The sequence below is a fragment of the Bremia lactucae genome, linkage group LG9 (assembly GCF_004359215.1).
Source record: "Bremia lactucae strain SF5 linkage group LG9, whole genome shotgun sequence".
Classification (NCBI taxonomy): domain Eukaryota; phylum Oomycota; class Peronosporomycetes; order Peronosporales; family Peronosporaceae; genus Bremia; species Bremia lactucae.
This window is the reverse complement of record NC_090618.1, coordinates 1327093-1346805: the sequence shown is the minus strand read 5'-3', so window position 1 is coordinate 1346805 and position 19713 is coordinate 1327093. Positions and strand designations below refer to the sequence as shown.

Genomic DNA, 19713 nt, shown 5'->3' with positions numbered 1-19713 from the left:
TGTCGTAACAGGAGCCGTACCCCTCTGTTGACCTGCAGTTTTCCGAAGATTTTCCTCAGAAGTGAGAGGAGATGACCGGGCCTGACCCATGACTTCGGGTTCCACCGCAGTACTTAAGTCCACAGTATTGGAGCTCTTTATACTGCTCTCAGGTTTCAACTGGTCTTTAGAAGCCCCTGCCGTCTCATTGTCGACCTCCCCCCAGGACATGGTACCTGCCTAACCCCAAGTGTGTCCCCCCTGAAGACGCGCGCCCGCTCTGTCCTTTATACCTCCTTCCCGTTGAAGATCTTGAGAGCCAAGGTTGCTACTCCACCGGCCTAGGTGGAGGCTGGAGATGCTTAAATTTCTTGCCTTGCTCTTCCTGCGGAGCGCTGCTGGCATCGTGTGGATGTGGCGTGGTGCTTACAGGATGCTGTCCTGCCACCGACAATTGCTCAGATGGTGTAACGGCTTGCTGAGCAGCCAAATCTACCTTTCGCTGGAGCTGGAGTCGCTGCGCCGCCATAGCCTTAAGCTCTTCTAGGCTTGGAAAGGTGTAGCGAGGTCTTCAAGCTCTCGTACGTCCCTTTCCGTCACAACAATTCCGCCAGGGCCTCTTAGCTGCGCATCAGTAAAGCTGCACCTAGCAAGGGTGTGCCCGAGGTTACCACATTGAAGGTCAATCAGCGATTTAATGCGGTGAGAGCCTTCCAGCAACGGCAAATCATTGAACAGCTGGAAAATCTTGCAACGCTTGATCCAGCACCAATTAACAATTCTGTTGTTCAGCAAACAAGAGGTCGCCCTCCTGGATCGCAAGTGCGTTTTAGAAACGACTTATCGAACTGGCGTAATCCTTTCGCATTTTGAACTTACTCAGCCTGCACGTAGGGTAGGCTGCAGCATATGTCAAAACGTCGGTCATAATAATCGAACTTGCCCAAATCGTGTAGTTTTCTCTAGTAGCCCCATGGCAGGTCCTAATAATCTGTAGTTTAGAAGAATATAATCAGTTTTAGTCTAACGTACTTGCGTGAAATTGTGTCTGACCTGAGCTCTAGGGGTTGAACGAAACGTTGGGCGTAACATTATGGAGGTGGGGTGGAATTATGACGGTGGGGTGAATCGCGCGCGTGAAATTAGAGGTGAGATGAATTAAGGGTGGGGTGAATTTAATTTGAGACTTTGAGGTTTATTCTTTCGGGGGGTGGGGTGAATATAAACAAAGGTGGGGTGAATATAACATTTCCCTAAATTTATTTATATATTATTAAGAAAATAAATAAATTCAAACTCGCAAAAATGGAAGTAATAATTTAAGGAAGAGCGCTTTATACAAATTTCAAATAAAAATAAAAACCATTCTAAAATAGTTGTGGATATCAGATTTTGTTGTACAATACCCTTATTAAATTGAGAACCTCAAGAAAAAATTTATTTTTAAACACGATGATATGCCTGGCGCAACAGTCGTTTCTGTCTCTTTTTGGCAAGGAATGGCATAGAAAAGGCAAATGCATGAGCTTTGCTGAATTCTTCGTGGATGTTTGTGGGCGATACGCAAGCGTTGCGACAGAATTTATTATAAAGCGCATCTTCCACAGGCATTTCCATAAATCATACAATTTAGCAAATGTCAGTGGCTTAATCTCATCTCATTGCGCCATATGGTGGTAAGATTCCCAGTCTTAGAGAGAAAAGTATTCTCGGTGGTAGGACACCTTGGCCATTTTAAGAAAGAGTCAACAGTTGCAGCAGATTCTTCTCACTAAATGCCGCTCCCACAATCATGCCGACAATCCTGTATGACAAAACTGAAATGACTTTTCTCAATTCAATTTGGCAGCAGTATTTAAACGCTGTCTTGATGCGCTCAAAGCACCTACGTGAGGCTGGTCTACAAAGGATAGACACATGGTTAATATGAATTGCGCAGATAAGACGTGCCGCTTACAAGTAAACGATTAAATGGACTTTATCCAATTTAAGAATACATGGCCAGGATATTTTACAGTAATTTGTCAAGCAAAATAAATTCATTTAAATACTACTGCAAACGATACGATTCTTTCGAAAACAAGTCCTTTTTGTGAATATCGAATATCTCGTCAGGATTCATGCCTACGTTGAAGAAATTGAGGTCCACATCATTGAATAGGCCTACTATCCTCAGCCACTACCTGGTCGCGTCTTACGTCAGTAATTACGTACCTACCTTTGTCGTAAAGACATTATCGTGAACAAATAGCAAGATAAACACAGCTGCACGTAGCGTCTACGACCATGGCTTTGTTCGAAGCGGCACAAGAGAGTTCTGAACTCCAGTATTCAAAGACTTGTCGACGATCACTCTCGTTGCCACCTTCCGTCCAATCTTTTTCATCTCGTCATTCGACAGTTTATTTTTTTCCTGCAAAAGCCCATTATGAAATCAAACAATCTCATAGCTCCGATCTATTCACACTCATTGACTAAAACTGCATCCAATTCTTTAAAAGTGCATCACTTACAGTCATTGTCATCCGTGACCGTCACACCGACGCGAAATTACAACTCGACGGCGCTGCTCAATACAATCGATTGTATTGAAATTAACGACACGATTGTGCGAAATGGTGTCGTGTACTACGTGGTCAATGTATATCTCGAGCACAACACTTCGCGGATTCCGACAAACAAGACTACTCAAAGCACTACTCGTCGCGGATTCGACTATCAATTGGAACGACGTTTTAATGACTTTGCCAACCTTCGCCACCAAGTGTGGGCTTATGCGCAACGAAAACATCGAAATAAGCGACATTGTAAGTACTGTGATACGTTTCTGCGCTTCATCGTACACTCCATGTCACAGCCACGGACACTTGTAAAGCTTATGACAGGGGTGGAAGCACGTAAAAAGCTACTGACAGCGTTTTGCAACGAATTCCTTAGCAAGGCCTTTAATGGACGAACTGGACGTAGGCCTCGTGATAGTGTCTGTGATGGTTTTCAAGCCATTCCGTGCATTATCGAGCGATTTTTTCACCAAGAAAATTGATCATGAAGAATGTCGTGACAAATGCACGTTGGAGGCTATTTATCACGATACTTTGCGTCGCCTTTTATAAAATTTGTAAAATAAGACGATGCTACTAAAATAGTTTACCAGCAACGTTTGTATAGGTCTCAAACCTTTTTATGAAAACCGAAAAATTGTAAATAGCTCCTGTTTCGTAAACCTTCCAAACAAAATAAATTGTCAAACCAATTCCAACCGGTAACCACGACTTTATAAAAAAATTGTCAAAGTTAGCTCCTTCAGATCTCAAAACATGGCGGAACCCGACGAGCTCTTTATGCTAAAGAATCAGCTCTGGGTAGGGAACTACCAGAATGTCATTAGCGAAGGCTCTATGCTAAACCACATGAATCAGACGCTCCGTAACGAGCGTGACGTGTACGTGTATCGCGCGCACGTGGCGCTAGGCAACACTTCTTTTGTTTTGCAGAGTATCCCGGACACTGGCAACGTGCCTATCGCACTCAGTGCCGTGAAGCTCTGGGCGACGTATCTTAGTGGACAAATTGATCCAGAAATGATGGCATTAACATTAAAAGAATGGCTTGCGGATCCTACAAGCAGTGACAATGGGCATTTGCTTCTTCTTGCGGGTCAAATCTTTGCACGTGAAGGCAAATTTTCCGATGCCTTAACCGCATGGACCCGTGGCAATTCATTAGAACACATGCTATATATGGTACATTTGTATCTTGAGATCAATCGCGCAGATTTCGCTCGTACAACCGTAGCCACAATGAAGTCCCTTGAAGAAGACTCGACATTGACGCAATTGGCTCAGGCGTGGTGTTTAACGCTCCAAGGACGTGACAAAGCCGACGAAGCAACACTCCATTTCCAGGAACTTGCAGATCGCTTTGGTTCGACGTCTTTGTTGCTTAATGGCACCGCTGTGGCTTTCATGGCAATGGAAAATTACGTCGAAGCCGAGCGTCTACTTCTTGACGCTTTGGCAAAAGAGCCAAGCAAAGAAGACACGCTTGTGAATTTAATTGCAGTAAGTGCGCATCTCCAGAAGCCACTGGAAGCATACCTTTGTCAATTGCAACAAGTGGCACCTTTGAATGTATGGCTTCAAAAGTACGAACTCTTGGAGCACGAATTTGCGAGGATGGCAAGCACTTTTGTGTAAAAAGGTTTTTTTTTTAAACGTAAAGAGCTTTTTTTATTTTAAAAAAAGCACATGGTTTGAAAAGGGTTCTAAATTTGTGTTGACCCAAAGTCTTTGTACGATGCGCGATTAAGTTTTAGCGTACAAGTTCTTTGTTCATGAATTTGCGCTTGGCAAAAAACATCCACCATTTGCTTTTTTCACCATTGGCAAAAACATGGTCAACTAAACGCGAGGCAATAGCTTCACGCAATTGTTTTAAAAATCCGCGAATTGTTTCTAGTAGTTGATACCAAAAAACACAATACGTTTAGCTTCCGCGAGAGTCATCTTAAAAAAAAGGTTGACGTCTGTACCTGCTTCATTTGCATTCGATGGGGCACGCACAAGACCTCCCAATGGAAACATTGCGTCGCCAGGAATGGCAAATGTATCCACTGCTGTTTGATGCAAAATCCGTGTGGCTAAAGAAAAACCTCAATGGTACACTTAGTCTCGCCACAAAAAGTTACATATTCTCGTTATTATCGTACCGTCGGCCTTGCGAGTGCATCGCTCAAGTTTCTTAAGACACAAATGGACAAAAAGTGTTCCGTAAATCAGCACGCGGTCCGCGTTGCCTTTGATCTCAAAGTTCGTAAACAGCACGTTCGCGCGAAAGAGTGTAAGGATCTCGTCCACAATATCGTCCTGGCCTTCCGGAGCCGGTGGCGCAGGACCTCGTGCACGGGTTTTAATAGGAAGAATCGCACACCCACACGCTTCCTGAAGTTGCAACTCGTTAAACGTTGAGTGATACGCCGGCATTTTTCAAAGTGGCAATGAAACAACTATACACAACCTTAAATCGAGTTTCGCACCAAAGAGCGAGTCCGTTTAATTCATTTTAACAGGGGAGGGGGAAAGGTTTCAAACAGTATTCCCAAAGAATAAAACACACCCATTTACGAATAAAACATGTATTAAAAGTCCCTTTAAAAAAAAAAACCAGCTTTCTCATCATCGGACGTGCTTTTGCAGACAGCGTTTTATTGCTGCATTAAATGCCTCCTTCGGATGGTTGTCGTGCATTTTATCATAAATTTGCACCAGGACGTGTGCATCTAAAGCGGCATAATGAAGCTGTGCGTGAGTGAGTGGACGTCGTTCCCAATCCGATAGACGAAGGCGTTTATCAAGCGAAAGTCCTAAATACAATGCCGAGACTGCCGTCAATCCCAACCGTGTTTTCATCTTCTCTTTTTCAGTCGTGTTACCACTCGAGTTGTGGCACTTTGGCTTCCATACTGTTGCTGTACTTGTATGTATTCTCTCATCGGTAGAATTCTCACAAGTCTCGTTTTTCTCCCTCCGATTCGTCTCTCGTTTTGTCTCTACAATCGTATCAACACGTGAATGTACGGATTGAAACAATCTTGCAACAGCTTGCACATCCACAAGCATGGACATGATAAAATCAAACGAATGCCTTGGATTTAAAAATGGACGTAGTACTTGAACGTCCCCTTTCGTATCAAATCCAAGTTTTAACACGGATTCCGAACGAAATACTGGCATCAAGACACTTCCATAAGCTTGTAATGTCAGTACATCCACGACAAACGCTTTTTCACGTGATGCCATTTGAAGAAGCGCACATTTCGGTGGCAATTGTTTTTGACTTGTGGAAAAATGCATGGCTTTCCATTCGGTATCAAACCCAATAATGGATTGTTTTAAAAGGTACTTGGCACACTCTTGTAACGCATCCAATGTGTTTATAAACACAATATTCGAGTCACCAATTACGTCTACAAGTGACACACACGAGTCAAGAGATGGCAATGCCTTTAGTGTTGGAAACGTTTTCATAGCCTCTGTTTGTGTGTCGACTTCTGGAAATTGATGTGCGAGTCCCGTACGGTAAAGGAATTGTTTTGTTGCCGCATCGTCGACGCCGCAATGTTTAAGGATCATTTGACACGCGTAGAACTTCAGGTCTTCAGACTCCGCGATACATTCAAGTGCTTGTTCATATTCGTTGGAATAAATCAAAAAACGCACGGCGGCTTTTTGACGTCTACGAGAGATTTAAAACACATTGTGGATAAAAAAGTTGGGACGTTTTTTTTAAAGTCATTGGGTTTAAAACACACGGTACCGTTCATAATAGACGGGAAACCCTTGAGCTTCAAGATGAAACATTCTCAGTCGCTTTTTAATCACTTTGTCGGGAGCACTATAGAGTACTAGCTTCTCGAGATAGTGGTGCTGCTTTGTGGCGTCACCTTTTACATAGACATCTCCAGCACGAAAGTCCTTTTGAACAATCACAGCTTCATATACTACGGTCGAAGGCACTAAATTTTCCATTGTAAGACTTTTTAGGAATTGCACGGCATGGCCAATACGCGTTTGAACGAGCAGCAAGCAAAAGGAAGCGAGCATGTCTTTATCAATGCGAAAGACGAGTGCAAAGTCGGCTACCAAGGGCATGCGCAAGCGTTGGAATAATGGTAGCATCGATCCCGCTAATTGACTATCCGCCGGTATGATTAAAACGTGATCATTTTGTTTTAAACAATTGACCGCGGTTTCAATCCATATCGCAATTTCGGCGAGATCCTTGTTCGGGAGCTCCGTATATAAATGGACACATTTTAGAAATACCGACGGCGCCGTGGATACTGTCGTAAAGGCTTGTGAGAGCTCTGTTCGTAGCTGCGTAATATCCCACTTTATCATGTGCTGCACTGCCTCCAGAAGCCGCATGTGCTCAAATAATTGTGTCAGCGTCACCGCCTCAGTTACTTCATTTGCCATCATTCGCGTGTTGTGCAGTGTATTTAATTAAAAAAAAGTCGAATTTAAAACACCTGACTTAAATACAAAGCGGACTTAATATCACACGAAGCTTCATAAACAAGTTTCGAGAGATGGGTCGCCGTTCTCGTTCGCGCTCGCCGCCGCGGAGGTCTCGCAGTCGCTGGAAGACACGGTCGAGGTCTCAAAGTCGTGTTAGGTCAAGATCGCCGCCACGACAGATGAATAAAAGGGATAATTTGCCTCCTTGTGACCAGCACAAGGAGGTGAAGAAGTCACGCGACTTTTCTCATTTGGTTAAGTGCGTTTCTATTGCTATTATAAAGGGTGGCAACAATGTCGTTAAAGCTTAAAACTCGCTGCGTCTTTAGATGGGGCAAGCCGGAGCATGAAGAGAAAGAAGACGAGCCTGGAGAGGTCGAAAAACCCAATTTTGGACTCACGGGAGCACTGGCGAAAGACCAAACGACGGGCAATATGCATAATGGGGTCGTCATGAAGTTCTCCGAGCCAATTGAAGCTCGTCAGCCAACCAAGCGCTATCGGCTCTATGTGTTTAAAAACGACAAAATTATTGGTACAATTATTGTCTAATAAGCTTTTAAAAGTCGCTTGCCATTTTTTTCTAAACATTGTGCTTTTTTGTAGCAACATTGCATGTCCATCGCAAGAGTGCCTTCTTAATTGGACGTGACAAAGCTGTGGCTGATATCTTAACAGAACATCTTTCGTGCTCTAAGCAGCACGCAGTATTGCAATATCGAATGTACCAGAAGGAGACAACCGACGGCCTTGGGTTTCAACACGAAGTGCGGCCGTACATTATGGACTTGAATAGCACGAATTCGACGTTTTTAAATGGTTTCAAAATTGAAGGCTCGCGGTATATTGAATTAAAAGAAAAAGATGTACTTCGATTTGGGGACAGTACGCGCGAATATGTGCTCATGTGCGCTATGTAGTCCTTGAATTGTCGTAATTTTTAAGAAATTTGAAAGTAAGGTGAAGATATTAACTTTTTACTAAATTGTAAATTTACTTAACACGCTTTGCGGATTAAATTTAATGCGACTAACGCAGAAGAAGTCACAAAGTTTAAGTACAAAGGATTAGAAATAAAATTTTACGTATCGAATTGAATAACAAATCGGCTTTAACGAAAATTTTGCTTCTATGACACTAGTAAAAAAACATTTTACGTTTCATGCGATGGATGTGACTTCTAATCCGCTTCATCACCCAGTCGTTTTGTTTTATAGACGCCGTCGTGATGATCTTGCAATAAAGAAATCGGAGAACTTTCATCCACATTGAAGTCTTTCCATTTTGTATCATACACCGACTCTAAAATTTGAATTAATTCGCCTTTTTTGCCTTTCGACACAAATTTGTTCACCACTCTCGTTTGCATGTCCGTTGCTGCCGCTTCAAGAGAAAGATCGTCTCGAAAATGTGGCAAATTAAACACCGCTTTTGCGAGATTGACATCGTCTGGAAAGTACTTTTGAAAGTGCGTGAACAGATCCATGTAGTACTTGCTTTGGTAATAATTATCAGGACGAAATCCGTTGACAATCGATTCGAAAACTTTGGCGGCATAGACACGCGGGTCCATCCCTAAAATGTAGACGCAAACGAGCTTTTCCAGCTCTGTATTCAAAGCGAAAGCCTGGGATTGAATAGTTTGATAAAGCGTTGACCAACTTCCCGGCACTTGGGCCTCAACGGATCGTATGGCTCCGGACGGGACACTCACTCTCTCTTCGGGGTATTCAAAGCCATCAATTTTTGTTTGCTCTCTCAATTGTCGGTGAAAGTCGCTGTCCACAGCATTTTCCTTCGCCTTTGCTACTTCCGCGACAATGGCTGCGCATGCCAGCAGTGCAATCCCCGTTATAAGGAAATGACGCCCGCGAGTAGAGAAGGATTCACGTTTGGGCTTTGGAACCATTAATGAATTGAGGGGATTAAATGCCTTCGTCACAAATTAAGAATGGTGCTGGCTTCGGTAGATTGTCTTAATTAAAAGGCCTGCGGTGTCGGATTTATGGCTTCCAGACTATTTTTAGTGATCTGATCCTTGCCGATCCACACGTATTTAGAGAAAATATGTAAAAAATGACTGCCATGGTTGGTGCAGAAGCGATTGTATCAATCGTGACGAGGCTATACTACAGAACAATTATATTTAAAATTGAACGAATACAAGTCAGTTCTTGCTTTCACTACTGGAATATTGCAAGCAATAAGGATCCAGTTTTGGCTACATTTTGATTATCGGTCCTCCAAATCGATTTGCTATCGTGATGCTTTTAAATTTGTTCGAGCCAATCCGAAGCATTCACAGCTCTTGTTTAGCCTTTTCTGGCATTTGCTTCAGCTGAATTTCTTACGCGTGATTGTCTCATTTTCACTAAACACGCTCGATTGTCTTTCCCGTAAGTGATCGTCCTGGACATTGCTAGATGTATTTCACAAGAAGAACGATAATACTGCAGATTTTGGCTTCTTTGCAGCTGCGACTCCTTTAAGATCTGCATCATATTCCAAGATTGCAAAGTCAAACACTTTGCGCTTGATCCCTCGACTAGCAGCCTGTCCAGCTAATGAACTCAGCTTTGTATAGCAGATATGAGCCATTCGAGCTCACCAGCGAGCTTAGTAGCATTTTTCTACAACGACTGTATTAATTATAATGAGTTACTAAAAAAATTTAATTGACAGAACAAACAAGAATTGGATTGGCTGATAATGCCCTAGAATAAACATGGCGACTTTTAGTGAAATACATGGCACTTCCAGAAATAGCGGCAGCATCTGGAAGTAAAGTCTTGGCATTCTACGTTTCTGGCACAATCAGTAATGACGAAGTATAGAGCAGCAGTGGTCACGGCTCAAGGTTTTCTATGCTGATGCAAAAGCTGACAAAATATTAAAAACGTTGTAAAAAAAGTAAATGTCATTTTATTCGCTTTGAACGTCCATCGTGTAAGGTAAGAAAAAAACAGTGGGATTGTTTCTCTAACAAGTCATAAGGCCAGGACGATTGGAGTTGTCAAGGCAGCAGTTCTATATTTTCTCTCTAATCATCAGCTGCAATGCAGTCCTTATTTCTTATTTTAAGACCACATTCACGACCCACATATGCAAATCATTTTATTTTAAGCTGTAACGTTTGCGTCGTCCAGATGGCGCTTGGATTGCTAACAAGAAAGAGGGTCAAGCGTGGCTAAAATACATCAAGGCGGCCGCTAGTGAGGTTTTGCAAAAGCTTTAACAATCGACCAATTTTTCGTGCATCTGCCAAGTTTTGCAAAATTGAAAGCAACGCCCGCTGCTTTCAATTTTGCAAAACTTGGATAGTCCATTCAATCCATAAGCTCGCGCACTAGGTGCGGGCTCGACGAGAAACTAGTACTCAAGATGGCAGACAGAGACAGTTGCAGCGAGTGGCATTTGACAGTTGCAGCGAGTGGCATTTCAACCTGCGTGGGCAATAGCGACGTTTCTTAAGTTTTCGTGTCTGTTTTGCCTTAAATTGCCTCCATATTACTGCAAAAACGTTTGGCCAATTACTTCGTAGTGATCAAAAAAAAACAATTTAGGTTTCGAAACCTAGAATTCGCTCGAAACCACCTGCCACGTCGTTGATCAAGCTTAAATCTTAAGGCTGTGGTTTCCGTCGTACATTGTATCAAGTATGAGACGGTATCCGTCACCCCATTAAAAAATACTGTAAAAGGCGGTGAACAAAAATACCTGTATCATATTTTGCAGGCGCATTCTTGCTGCCATCTGATTGCCTATTTTTAATCGATTCCAATTGGTTCGTCGGCCGTCCGTCAGCCAGGCGAGCAGGACGTCGCACCGTGTGAGCCGTGAATCGCGTTTTGATTGGCTCACCTGCGAGTGACGTGCGACATCATTTTTCTTAAATATTATACTATAAGCCGCACACAGCTACAGTACTTGTGACGTTTCTTTTGAAATGGATTAATAAGCACCGCAGACTACTCCAAGCGAAGCCTTGTCCTGGTCCCCAATGCGACGTTAAAGTAGCTTTGCCACCAAAAAACAGCCATCGTGTCGTTGGATTTGGCTGTCGATTGAGGTCGCGTTGGTATGTGTGGTCGAACACAGCTTTACTCCCGCACCACTCTCTCTGCAGCGATACCATGTGCTCTACTTCTTACTGCTCTATTGTCGCACAAGAAAGGATCGTTCCAAGTTCTTAGTACGTAGGTTACTCTTCCGAATTTTAAGAAACAAAAACCCACGTTGCAGCATTTCTCAGCCCCTCTTAAGTTCAAGCGTAGAAAAAGCGTGCTCACAAGCAACCGATGATTATGTGACGGGGCGGATAATGCCATTACTTTCAAAATACATATTGACCGTTTCGCCAAAAGGCGCGTTGTACAATCGTCAGTCGTTTTGGATAATACATACCCTCTTGTTCACGATGAACGTGGTCTGTCTCCTGCCCCCATCGTCTACCTGTTTAAAAGTAAATAAGAGGAAAAAAAAACCGTATTGACGTCCCGACTCCACTTTGAGTTTGACCGCGAGTTTTGGCCACGGCTGACGTGATCCGGAGGAAACTGCTTCGCTCTCCGCCAGAGGCTTCCTCAGTCTCTCAAACGATGATTTACGCTCCGATTGCCATCAGCAACTTCTCGCCGTCTTCTGTCGCAGCTTCCACGGACGTGTTGTCTCGCTATACGCGCTGCAAGGTCCTTCGGACCACGCTGTATGGAGAGACGGCGCTGTACCGGGACAATACAATGAAGAAGCTCGTTGTGCTCAAGCGACTGAGCATCTCGTTGCTACAGCGAGAGGACAAGAGCTCTTCTAAAGTCGTTCAGGAAAACCCTCTGAGTGAACGTGCCGTGATCCAATTGCTAGAAGACCCGCTCACTGACCGAGCCCCAGGACGCGAATATGTCGTCAAGTACAAACGCGAGAGCTTCTTTACGGCAGGAGACAGTGTCTTTATAGCTATGGACTTTTGTGCGGGGGGCGATTTATGCGATTACATCATGAGGAAGCCGGAGCGACGGCTTCCAGAAACCGAGGCTTTGCTTCTGTTGGCGGAAATTGCCAAGGGCGTAAGCTTTCTACATGCAATTGGCGTCGCTCACCGTGATTTGTCACTCGAGAACATTTTGCTTAAGAATGGCCATGCAAGGATATGTGATTTTGGCCTCAGTGCAGACGCAAACCAGTATTCTACCGATGTGGTGGGGAAATTCTACTACATGGCCCCAGAAGTGACGCAGGGGGTGTTGTATGACCCGAAAAGTGCCGACATTTGGTCCCTTGGAGCTGTCTTGTTCATCATGCTGACTGGACTGCCTCTATTTGCCGATGAAGACGCCCGTGGCCCGACCTTTCGTGTTATTCACAAGTACGGACTAGGCAAGATCTTAGAGCTCTGGGGACTCAAGAAACAACTCTCCGTGGCAACTGTCCATTTGCTGGTAAGTATGCTTCAAGTGCAGCCATCGCGCCGTCTCACCGCGAAGGAAGTGGCACATCATCCGACGCTTCATTGTACACAGTCCCGCGTAGCGTCCCCATAAGTGAGCGCTTAAGTTTGGTCTTAAATACTTTGTTGCCAACGCCGGCATGGCCAGTGTATTAGTGCAGCGAGTAAACTTATGGTATTTATTGGTATATTAGACACTACCTTTCTATAAACTCACAATATGGCCCGTGTCATACCACACATTCACACAAAATCTTAATCTTCGTAACAAAATTAAACTATCATGTCTTGCAATCGTAGCAGTGGCGTTTTGAGGATACGATGCTCGTTCGTTTTAGCACTTTCATCTAATTGATGATTATTTATGCATGAATTTCTCTCTGGTGTCGTCTGCAGTTTGTCGTGACTTGTAAAGGATGAGTGCCGCTTCTTGCAATGTCTATATGTAACGATATCTTGCACATCAGTGACGAAAGTTTTCGATTTTTCGCCAATCGCATTGTTCGCCTTTTTCTTACGTGAATATTCATGCTTCAGAAAGTATCGCTTGACTTTCGAAAGTCTGACGTGAATTGTTCGTCGCATCGAACACTTAGACGCGAAATTTATCTCATTTCCCTCACTTTATTTCGATGGACATGTAAGAAATCTGTAAGAAACAGATGCAGTAATTGCAGAATATCAATTTTGTTGTGGGGATATCAGGGCCCACAACAAAATTGATATTCCCAAAACTATTTTTCAAATAATTTATTATTCTTAATTTCAATAACCGCTTTACATAAATAATTTCCACCACAACTTGTTTTTTATACTTTTAAATCTGCAAACTTAAATTGTTATTCCCACAAATTCTGTGAAGACATTGATTGTTATAGCACTGATGTAGTATCGCAGATTTTATGGAGTCATTTTGGATTGTAACCTTAAATTACAAAAGTTGTGGGAATAAACAATTTTAGTTTGCGAGCTTCAAATTACTTTTACGTTTCTTTTAAAACAGTTGTGAGAGCAAGAAGCGGTTTATTTAAATTTTAAAAAAAAATCTATTTTAAAACGTAGTTGTGAAGCTATGAGTTTTAGTTGTGAGGATATCAATACGTTTTTAATTTTTAACAATAGAAAACGAAAAGCTAAAATACTTCAAGTGTCGCTTTTGGATCGACTGCGTACACAGCCTTGTACCGATCAAATAGCGCTTGTAAAGCAGTCACGTATTGTCCATGGTATTTTCTTACATCCTCTCTAGTTGGATGTTCAATTCGAGGAAGAAGCAACGGCGCGCCAACCACTGTGATGAGGTCCACGTCCGATCGCGGCAAGAAAAAACAAGCGGGTCGACCGTAAAAAAGAACACCCGGCAATTTATAGTCATTCAATCGAAGGCGAAAATTAAGTAAATACGAAAACGTGTGATACGCGTATTCTTCGCCAAATGTGTAGACTGGGTATACTTTGTACCCATGTTGCAGCGCAAGTTTAATAAAGCCAAAACGCTGCTTAATATACACACGATGCTTGCCTCGCTCGTATAAAGTCGCTTCTTCAAACCCACCAGGCATCAAACAAACGTTTTGGCCCGTGCGCAACATCGTTCGAAACGCCGTCTTCCCAGCGCTTGCGAAACTCAACCAATGCATCAATTCGCGCATAAATGGAAAATAAAACAAGCTTTCGGCAACCATCCAGCGACAGTCGGCCTTGTCAAAACTTCCGTGCTGGACGCCTCCAATAGACCAGCCACATGACAGCACGCCATGAGGGTGAAAGGCAAACAGCGCGTGGTCATTTGGTGGCACACAACACGTCAGATCGTTTTTTTCAACGGCTTTTGAGGCCATCGTAGCTAATTGCATTGCCTGCTTGTCACTAGCCTTGTTCTCTATCCGCTCTTCAAATACCGTCACGCTCAGACGGAAGTATGGATACTGCTTGAAAACGTGGCAAATCATCTGCCGCATCCAAGGCCACTGGCGATGCGATGACCTCGTAGCGTAATGATAGCCTTCATACAGCGCCATGAGGCTTAGAAAAAGCTCCACGTAAAAAGGAATTGGCGTCTTATGAACAACCCATCGTCCGATGCTCCATAGAGACAGCCCCCAGAGCACAAGAATCCCACCAATCCCAACAACCCATATCCCAGCAATGCACAATATTAAGATTGTGCGTAAGAACTGTCCACGGAGTGTCTGAAGCTCCGGTTTCGAGTCATTATCACCCCAGGCCGCTGTTCGCCCCGCTGCATAATTCATTATTGCTTTTGCGAGGTACGGACCCTGGTAAATCCGTCGACCTCATTGGTCAAAACGTTTACAAAAGAACCAATTGAATTGCATCTTTATCTTTGCGGAAAAAATCCAGCTTCATTCACAATGGAGTCGCCACGCGCAACGCAGTTTGGCGCACTCGTGACGGGCCGCCGCTACCGGCTGCTCACACTTGCAGCCACAGGTACCGCCGTGGCCAGTGCAGTACATCGTATGCGTCTACATCCACCATTAGACTCGCTCGGGTCTATTATGCAGCTCTTTGGCAAGGAGCTATTGAGCTCCCACATAAGTGCGACGGTGCGTTTCCTTTCGCAGGCACTGACCATCACTCTCAATCGCATCTGATTCTGTGGTTCTGTCGGTATCAGATAGTGCTACATGCTTTTTTACTAAGTACTTACTCTGCCTTCCTGCTTCTGGCGCGCGTGGCTTTGGGATCACTACGGCCACTGGAGCTGCAGCAGACAAAAGAAACGATCCTTCCTTTTGTGATGCTACGCTGCCAATTATTAGTGAGTACAATGAAACCAAGTGGACTTGAGCAGAAAATGGAGATTTGTGTGCTTGTGGTCTGGCTCACTGCCTTGGCCGTGCTGCGTGCATTGCTAGTGCTGACTCAAGCACGGTTTCAGTACCAAATGACGCGACCAATGACTCAATTTCGAGACTTGCAGCGTCTAGGAGCTGTTTTAGGCGGCATTATCGTGTTCAATCTCGGTCTCGCTGCCACGTGTGGTCGCTTAGGCCATTTTCCAGTACATATCATGCATGTCCCGTGGTTTGAAGCATCCTTGATGCTACTCAAGACACTCGAACTTGGCGTACAAGTGGGGTATCAGAGTCTAGACGTCCATGCATCGAACTGCTCTATGAAAGAGGAGACCGAGATGTCGGAGAACAATGAGTTGCATCTATTGCTGTTGCAAACGGTGCTCTGTGGCTGCTACTTGGTGCAACTCGTTTTGTATTACCTCTACGTCATCCGTGTCGATCAATTTCGCGTCAGTCTCTTTGATTTAATCTTGATTCTCAATGTCAAGAACGCGACCATGAGGCTCTTAAACAAGGTGAAGCACGTCAAGTTATACCATTACGTCGTGCTGGATCTCGACCACTTATTTAAGGACGCAACGCCTGAAGAACTGGCAAGTGTCGCCGACGACGTGTGTGCGATTTGTTTAAAAGGAATGTCGACGCAAGCCAAAAAACTGGAGTGTGGGCATCTCTACCATCGCCTTTGTCTTCGTCAGTGTCTTCAAAAAGCATCCGTGAGTGAGAATCTTGTAGGGCTCGATCCGCTTACAAGTATAGTCAATGGGTTGAGTATTGAGGGCGTAGGAAGGACAACGGCTCGTCGAACTACAGCGACAAGTTCTACTTCGCTGCGATGTCCGATCTGTCGAAAGCAAGTGTGTGGTGACAAAAGTACGGCAAGTACTGCATCGGAGGAGCAACGCCGCCGTTTAAGTGCAGCAAGACCGGAAGTGCCTCACGAGACTCGAGAAATTCCAATTGGTGCTGCTACGGGACCAGTGGTCGCACCAGAGGAAGTGATTCGTTTTAGCAGTAAGGAAGTTTGTGTGAAAGGGGTTTTTTATTTTGATGTGAGGAGCTAATGTCATGTTGTGATTGATTTGGTAGCGGCGTTTTTACCGCGTTGGGTGCCGTTTCCACATTTTTCATTTGAAATTGTTCGACATCGTAGTGGCCAGCGCATTGTGGAGGTGACGCAAGAAATGGTGCAACAGATTTATGAAGTCTTTCCGCAGTTCACGTTGGACGAGATTCGAGCGGATCTCGTGCGCACCCACTCGGCAGAGCGTACGATGGAGCGCATTCTGAGTGGACGACTGGAAGCACAGCGGCTTGCGTTGGTGCAGCAAAGCCCCGATCGTTCGGTGATGGATGCAAGTGGTGTGCTAGGTGACGCTGTTATTGACCTTGGCGAGGATTTTCGGTGGAGTCTTTCGACTTTGGCTCCAGCACTGTGGGGATTGAATCCTTCTGTTCCAATTGACTCCGCGAGGCCTCGCCAAGAAGACGAGATCGCCACGGACATTGGAACAAATGCTCCTTCCGAGACGAGCACGTAATGTTGAGGTCGTCACGCACGTTTGTTTATTGCAACCGGGACAACTTTGACGTCGCGAATGACTAGCTCAGATAATGGCGCGTCAAGATTTGAACTCATCTTCGCATGATGTTGGCTTACCATTCACGTTGGGTTTGTATTTTAAAATGTACTTTTGCCTTGAGGCGTGGTCAAGTTAGTTCAAGGTGGTTATTCATTTGCTGGAGTTTACCGAAAATAATCACTTATTACGCTACCTTAAAGGAATTGCTGCTTTCTGTGAAGATTTAGCTGAAATAAAAAAGATCAAACCTTGCCACCAAGACAAAATTAATAATCTGGCTTTATTAATTACGAGTTACTTGTAGCAAGCAAGTTTTAATGCGGCCACGCCCTAGTTAAGCAGGGTGTGTGTAGACAACGAGCTAAAATGATGGCGCATTATTGCCTATCCAAACTGCTCTCATTGCTTACAACATGGAGACAGCAACATTTACTAATGCTGTCTTGTCGTCTGCGCTGCATAGCGCAGCGACCATTAATGAGAGCGCTGCCCGTAAAGGCGCAGCAGCTTCTCCGTTGGGTAAAATCACAACGCCTTATGCTCAGACCATTATCCATAATAATTCTGACATAAGAGGATTGTGAGCCTAAAGCTCCGCCGACGACACGTGAGCGTTGTAACGGGCTGTATCGCTACATGAAATTAACAATTTAAGGTTGTTAATTAATATATTATCTAAAAGGTAGATAATATTTGGAGGATATTACTTTATATAGTAATCTTCATAATGCTTATCCATAAATAGGTATAGGCCATTATATCTATTTATTCCGCTGACTAATCAGCTGTAGAGGTAATCAAAGATAGTTACAGATAAGACAAAGATAATAATTCAATTACATGTTTAGTATTAGATTATAATTAAGTTAGCATTTACAAGATAGAAAGAGAGACATCTAATTATATCAATACAGTTTTCATTTTACCCTCATTAAGCTAGTTCCCTTTATAAGAAAACTTACTCTGCACGTACTAGTGTACGTGAAATAAGTAAAGGCACCACACGCAACTGAAGCAGTGCGAAGTGGACTTGTACTGAAGCAGTACAAGTCGTAGTGCCACGTTACACCTGGTAGACCTTTGTAGTCCGTCCAATGACCACATTTCCCACATCTGACATGGACATGTTAGATGATAGGGGGACTAAGCATCACGTTTCCCGTGAAAGCTACTCCCTTTTAAGTGATATATAAAGGAGTGCGGTCGAACGAATGGGTTCGACCGTAGGAAACGATGCAACCTTGGCAATGCTGTTCAATTTTGGACAGAAATGCCTTCCATTCAGCCATCGCCAAGTTCACACAACATGAACTTGAGATGAAGGAAAAAGTAGCCTTGCTGTACCAGTAAGGCTCTCAACAGGCAGAACTGTTGAGGTTACAACAGGTACAGACCCCTGTACCTGGGATGACGCAAACGCATCGTCCGGATATTCATGATTGACATCTCTAAGTATAGGGCAGTCGAAGAAGACTCCCTCTTAAGATGGTTTGTCGAGTTGGACGATGCCACAAGGGCCCGTCACATCGTCGACGAGCAAATGCAAGTCGCATTCGCTTAATCAAATTGGCAGGTCGTGCCAAAACTTGGGCATTGGGCCTTAAGTTGCGCGACCCATACGTCTTTGGGTCGCTAGAGGCTTTTAAAGCCCGGCTCAAACAGACGTTTGAGCCACCAAGGGCTGAGTTCAGAGCTCGTTCAGAGCTTCTGAAACTCAAGCAAGGCAAGCGTGATGTTCACGCATATGCCCAGCACATACAACTCTTAGCGAGTTGTATTTCAAAAACCAAGTACATGAACACACGTTGATTACGGTGTTCATGCAAGGTCTTACAAAAACTCAAAAACCAAGTACATGAACACACGTTGATTACGGTGTTCATGCAAGGTTATGGTCCCGTAAAGACCCACCTGTTCCGCTTGGAACTGGATACGCTTGAAGAAGCAATATCTGTTGCGGAACAGGAGGACTTTAGCTTGAGACAGGCTCAAGCTAGTTCTTCATCATATCGTCCTCCAAGACGACACGAGTTAGGAGGTCCAGAACCCATGGACCTTTTTAACGTCGAAAGCGAGAGACCTCGCTTTTCGAGCAATAAGGGATCGCAAAAATGCCATCGCTGCCAAAAATTAGGACACTACGCTCATAAGTGTAGTCCCCACGCCCATCACCGACTAGTTCTGAACGTAATTTTGGACCGTATGCCAAAAGGGGCAACGGTCGCGAGTCCGACGTTATTGCGAAATCGCAACAGCGAAGCGGACCGCCAAAAAACGGTCGGGGTCAGTAGGGGCGCAACGCCCTACTGATCCAGCAACCTTAAGAGAATTTGCAAATCTCTTGACTAAAGTTGCTCATTATGTGTCTCTGCACCTGGTGATGAGGGACACCTCATCACCTTGAAGTTAAAAGTGACAAATGATTTGTGTCACTCAGAGCCCTAGTGGACTGCGGAGCGTCGAATAATTTTATTCGTGGGCAGTCACTAGAGGGTCGTAGGCTCAAATATGTTGAGCGCGATATCCCTCCAACGAGGATGACGGTGCGTCTAGCGACAGGCGCATCGATAACAGGAATGTGCAGTAACGAGACGCGTAGCATAATTTCACTACACGTTAAGAGATTTACAGTATGATGACGATTTCATCGTACTGGATTTGGATGACAAATTTGATGTCATCCTAGGTTTACCTTGGCTCAGAAAATACGAGCCAAGGATCAGCAGGCAGCATTGATCCGTAAAGATGCCTGCCACTTGTTCATCAGATGGCCATCTGATGAACGTCTTGGAGCGTCCACAAGCGTGTGGATGTACTACGAGTGAGTGCGATGGCCTCACTTGTGGTACGGTCGTTAGTACAAC

General features: G+C 44.3%; 8 protein-coding genes across 8 annotated transcripts; 4 read left to right on the top strand and 4 right to left on the bottom strand.

Annotated features, from left to right (window-relative positions):
- Nucleotides 1-1713: 1713 nt before the first annotated feature.
- CCR75_000834 (uncharacterized protein) lies at nucleotides 1714-2785 on the bottom strand (the record flags this gene model as incomplete). The annotated part of the gene is made up of 3 exons (XM_067958940.1): nucleotides 1714-1783; nucleotides 2262-2392; nucleotides 2534-2785. The coding sequence occupies 3 exons, from the start codon at nucleotides 2783-2785 to the stop codon at nucleotides 1714-1716; spliced, it is 453 nt and encodes a 150-aa protein (XP_067819587.1).
- Nucleotides 2786-3280: 495 nt separating this feature from the next.
- CCR75_000835 (uncharacterized protein) lies at nucleotides 3281-4961 on the bottom strand (the record flags this gene model as incomplete). Its single annotated transcript, XM_067958941.1, has 3 exons — nucleotides 3281-4433; nucleotides 4511-4618; nucleotides 4688-4961. The coding sequence occupies 3 exons, from the start codon at nucleotides 4959-4961 to the stop codon at nucleotides 4291-4293; spliced, it is 525 nt and encodes a 174-aa protein (XP_067819588.1). The 3' UTR covers nucleotides 3281-4290.
- CCR75_000836 (uncharacterized protein) lies at nucleotides 3297-4175 on the top strand (the record flags this gene model as incomplete). The annotated part of the gene is made up of 1 exon (XM_067958942.1): nucleotides 3297-4175. The coding sequence occupies one exon, from the start codon at nucleotides 3297-3299 to the stop codon at nucleotides 4173-4175; it is 879 nt and encodes a 292-aa protein (XP_067819586.1).
- A 155-nt stretch (nucleotides 4962-5116) lies between the features above and the next one.
- CCR75_000837 (uncharacterized protein) lies at nucleotides 5117-9056 on the top strand. The gene is made up of 3 exons (XM_067958943.1): nucleotides 5117-7257; nucleotides 7328-7533; nucleotides 7605-9056. The coding sequence occupies exons 1-3, from the start codon at nucleotides 7070-7072 to the stop codon at nucleotides 7916-7918; spliced, it is 708 nt and encodes a 235-aa protein (XP_067819550.1). The 5' UTR covers nucleotides 5117-7069; the 3' UTR covers nucleotides 7919-9056.
- Nucleotides 5154-6956, bottom strand: CCR75_000838 (uncharacterized protein; the record flags this gene model as incomplete). Its single annotated transcript, XM_067958944.1, has 2 exons — nucleotides 5154-6213; nucleotides 6295-6956. 2 exons carry the CDS (start codon nucleotides 6954-6956, stop codon nucleotides 5154-5156), a joined length of 1722 nt encoding a protein of 573 aa, XP_067819589.1.
- Nucleotides 8179-8907, bottom strand: CCR75_000839 (uncharacterized protein; the record flags this gene model as incomplete). Its single annotated transcript, XM_067958945.1, has 1 exon — nucleotides 8179-8907. The coding sequence occupies one exon, from the start codon at nucleotides 8905-8907 to the stop codon at nucleotides 8179-8181; it is 729 nt and encodes a 242-aa protein (XP_067819590.1).
- Nucleotides 9057-11596: 2540 nt separating the features above from the next.
- Nucleotides 11597-12535, top strand: CCR75_000840 (uncharacterized protein; the record flags this gene model as incomplete). Its single annotated transcript, XM_067958946.1, has 1 exon — nucleotides 11597-12535. One exon carries the CDS (start codon nucleotides 11597-11599, stop codon nucleotides 12533-12535), a length of 939 nt encoding a protein of 312 aa, XP_067819480.1.
- Nucleotides 12536-14816: 2281 nt separating this feature from the next.
- On the top strand, nucleotides 14817-17136 carry CCR75_000841 (uncharacterized protein; the record flags this gene model as incomplete). The annotated part of the gene is made up of 3 exons (XM_067958947.1): nucleotides 14817-15011; nucleotides 15083-16280; nucleotides 16356-17136. 3 exons carry the CDS (start codon nucleotides 14817-14819, stop codon nucleotides 16805-16807), a joined length of 1845 nt encoding a protein of 614 aa, XP_067819479.1. The 3' UTR covers nucleotides 16808-17136.
- Between the last annotated feature and the right edge of the window lie 2577 nt (nucleotides 17137-19713).

Excerpts from the sequence above, each read along its gene's own strand:
- CCR75_000837 (XM_067958943.1), top strand. The coding sequence starts at position 7,070 with ATGGGTCGCCGTTCTCGTTCGCGCTCGCCGCCGCGGAGGTCTCGCAGT. Across the intron at positions 7,258-7,327 it reads GACTTTTCTCATTTGGTTAA|ATGGGGCAAGCCGGAGCATG; the intron begins GTGCGTTTCTAT and ends CTGCGTCTTTAG. Across the intron at positions 7,534-7,604 it reads TAAAAACGACAAAATTATTG|CAACATTGCATGTCCATCGC; the intron begins GTACAATTATTG and ends GCTTTTTTGTAG.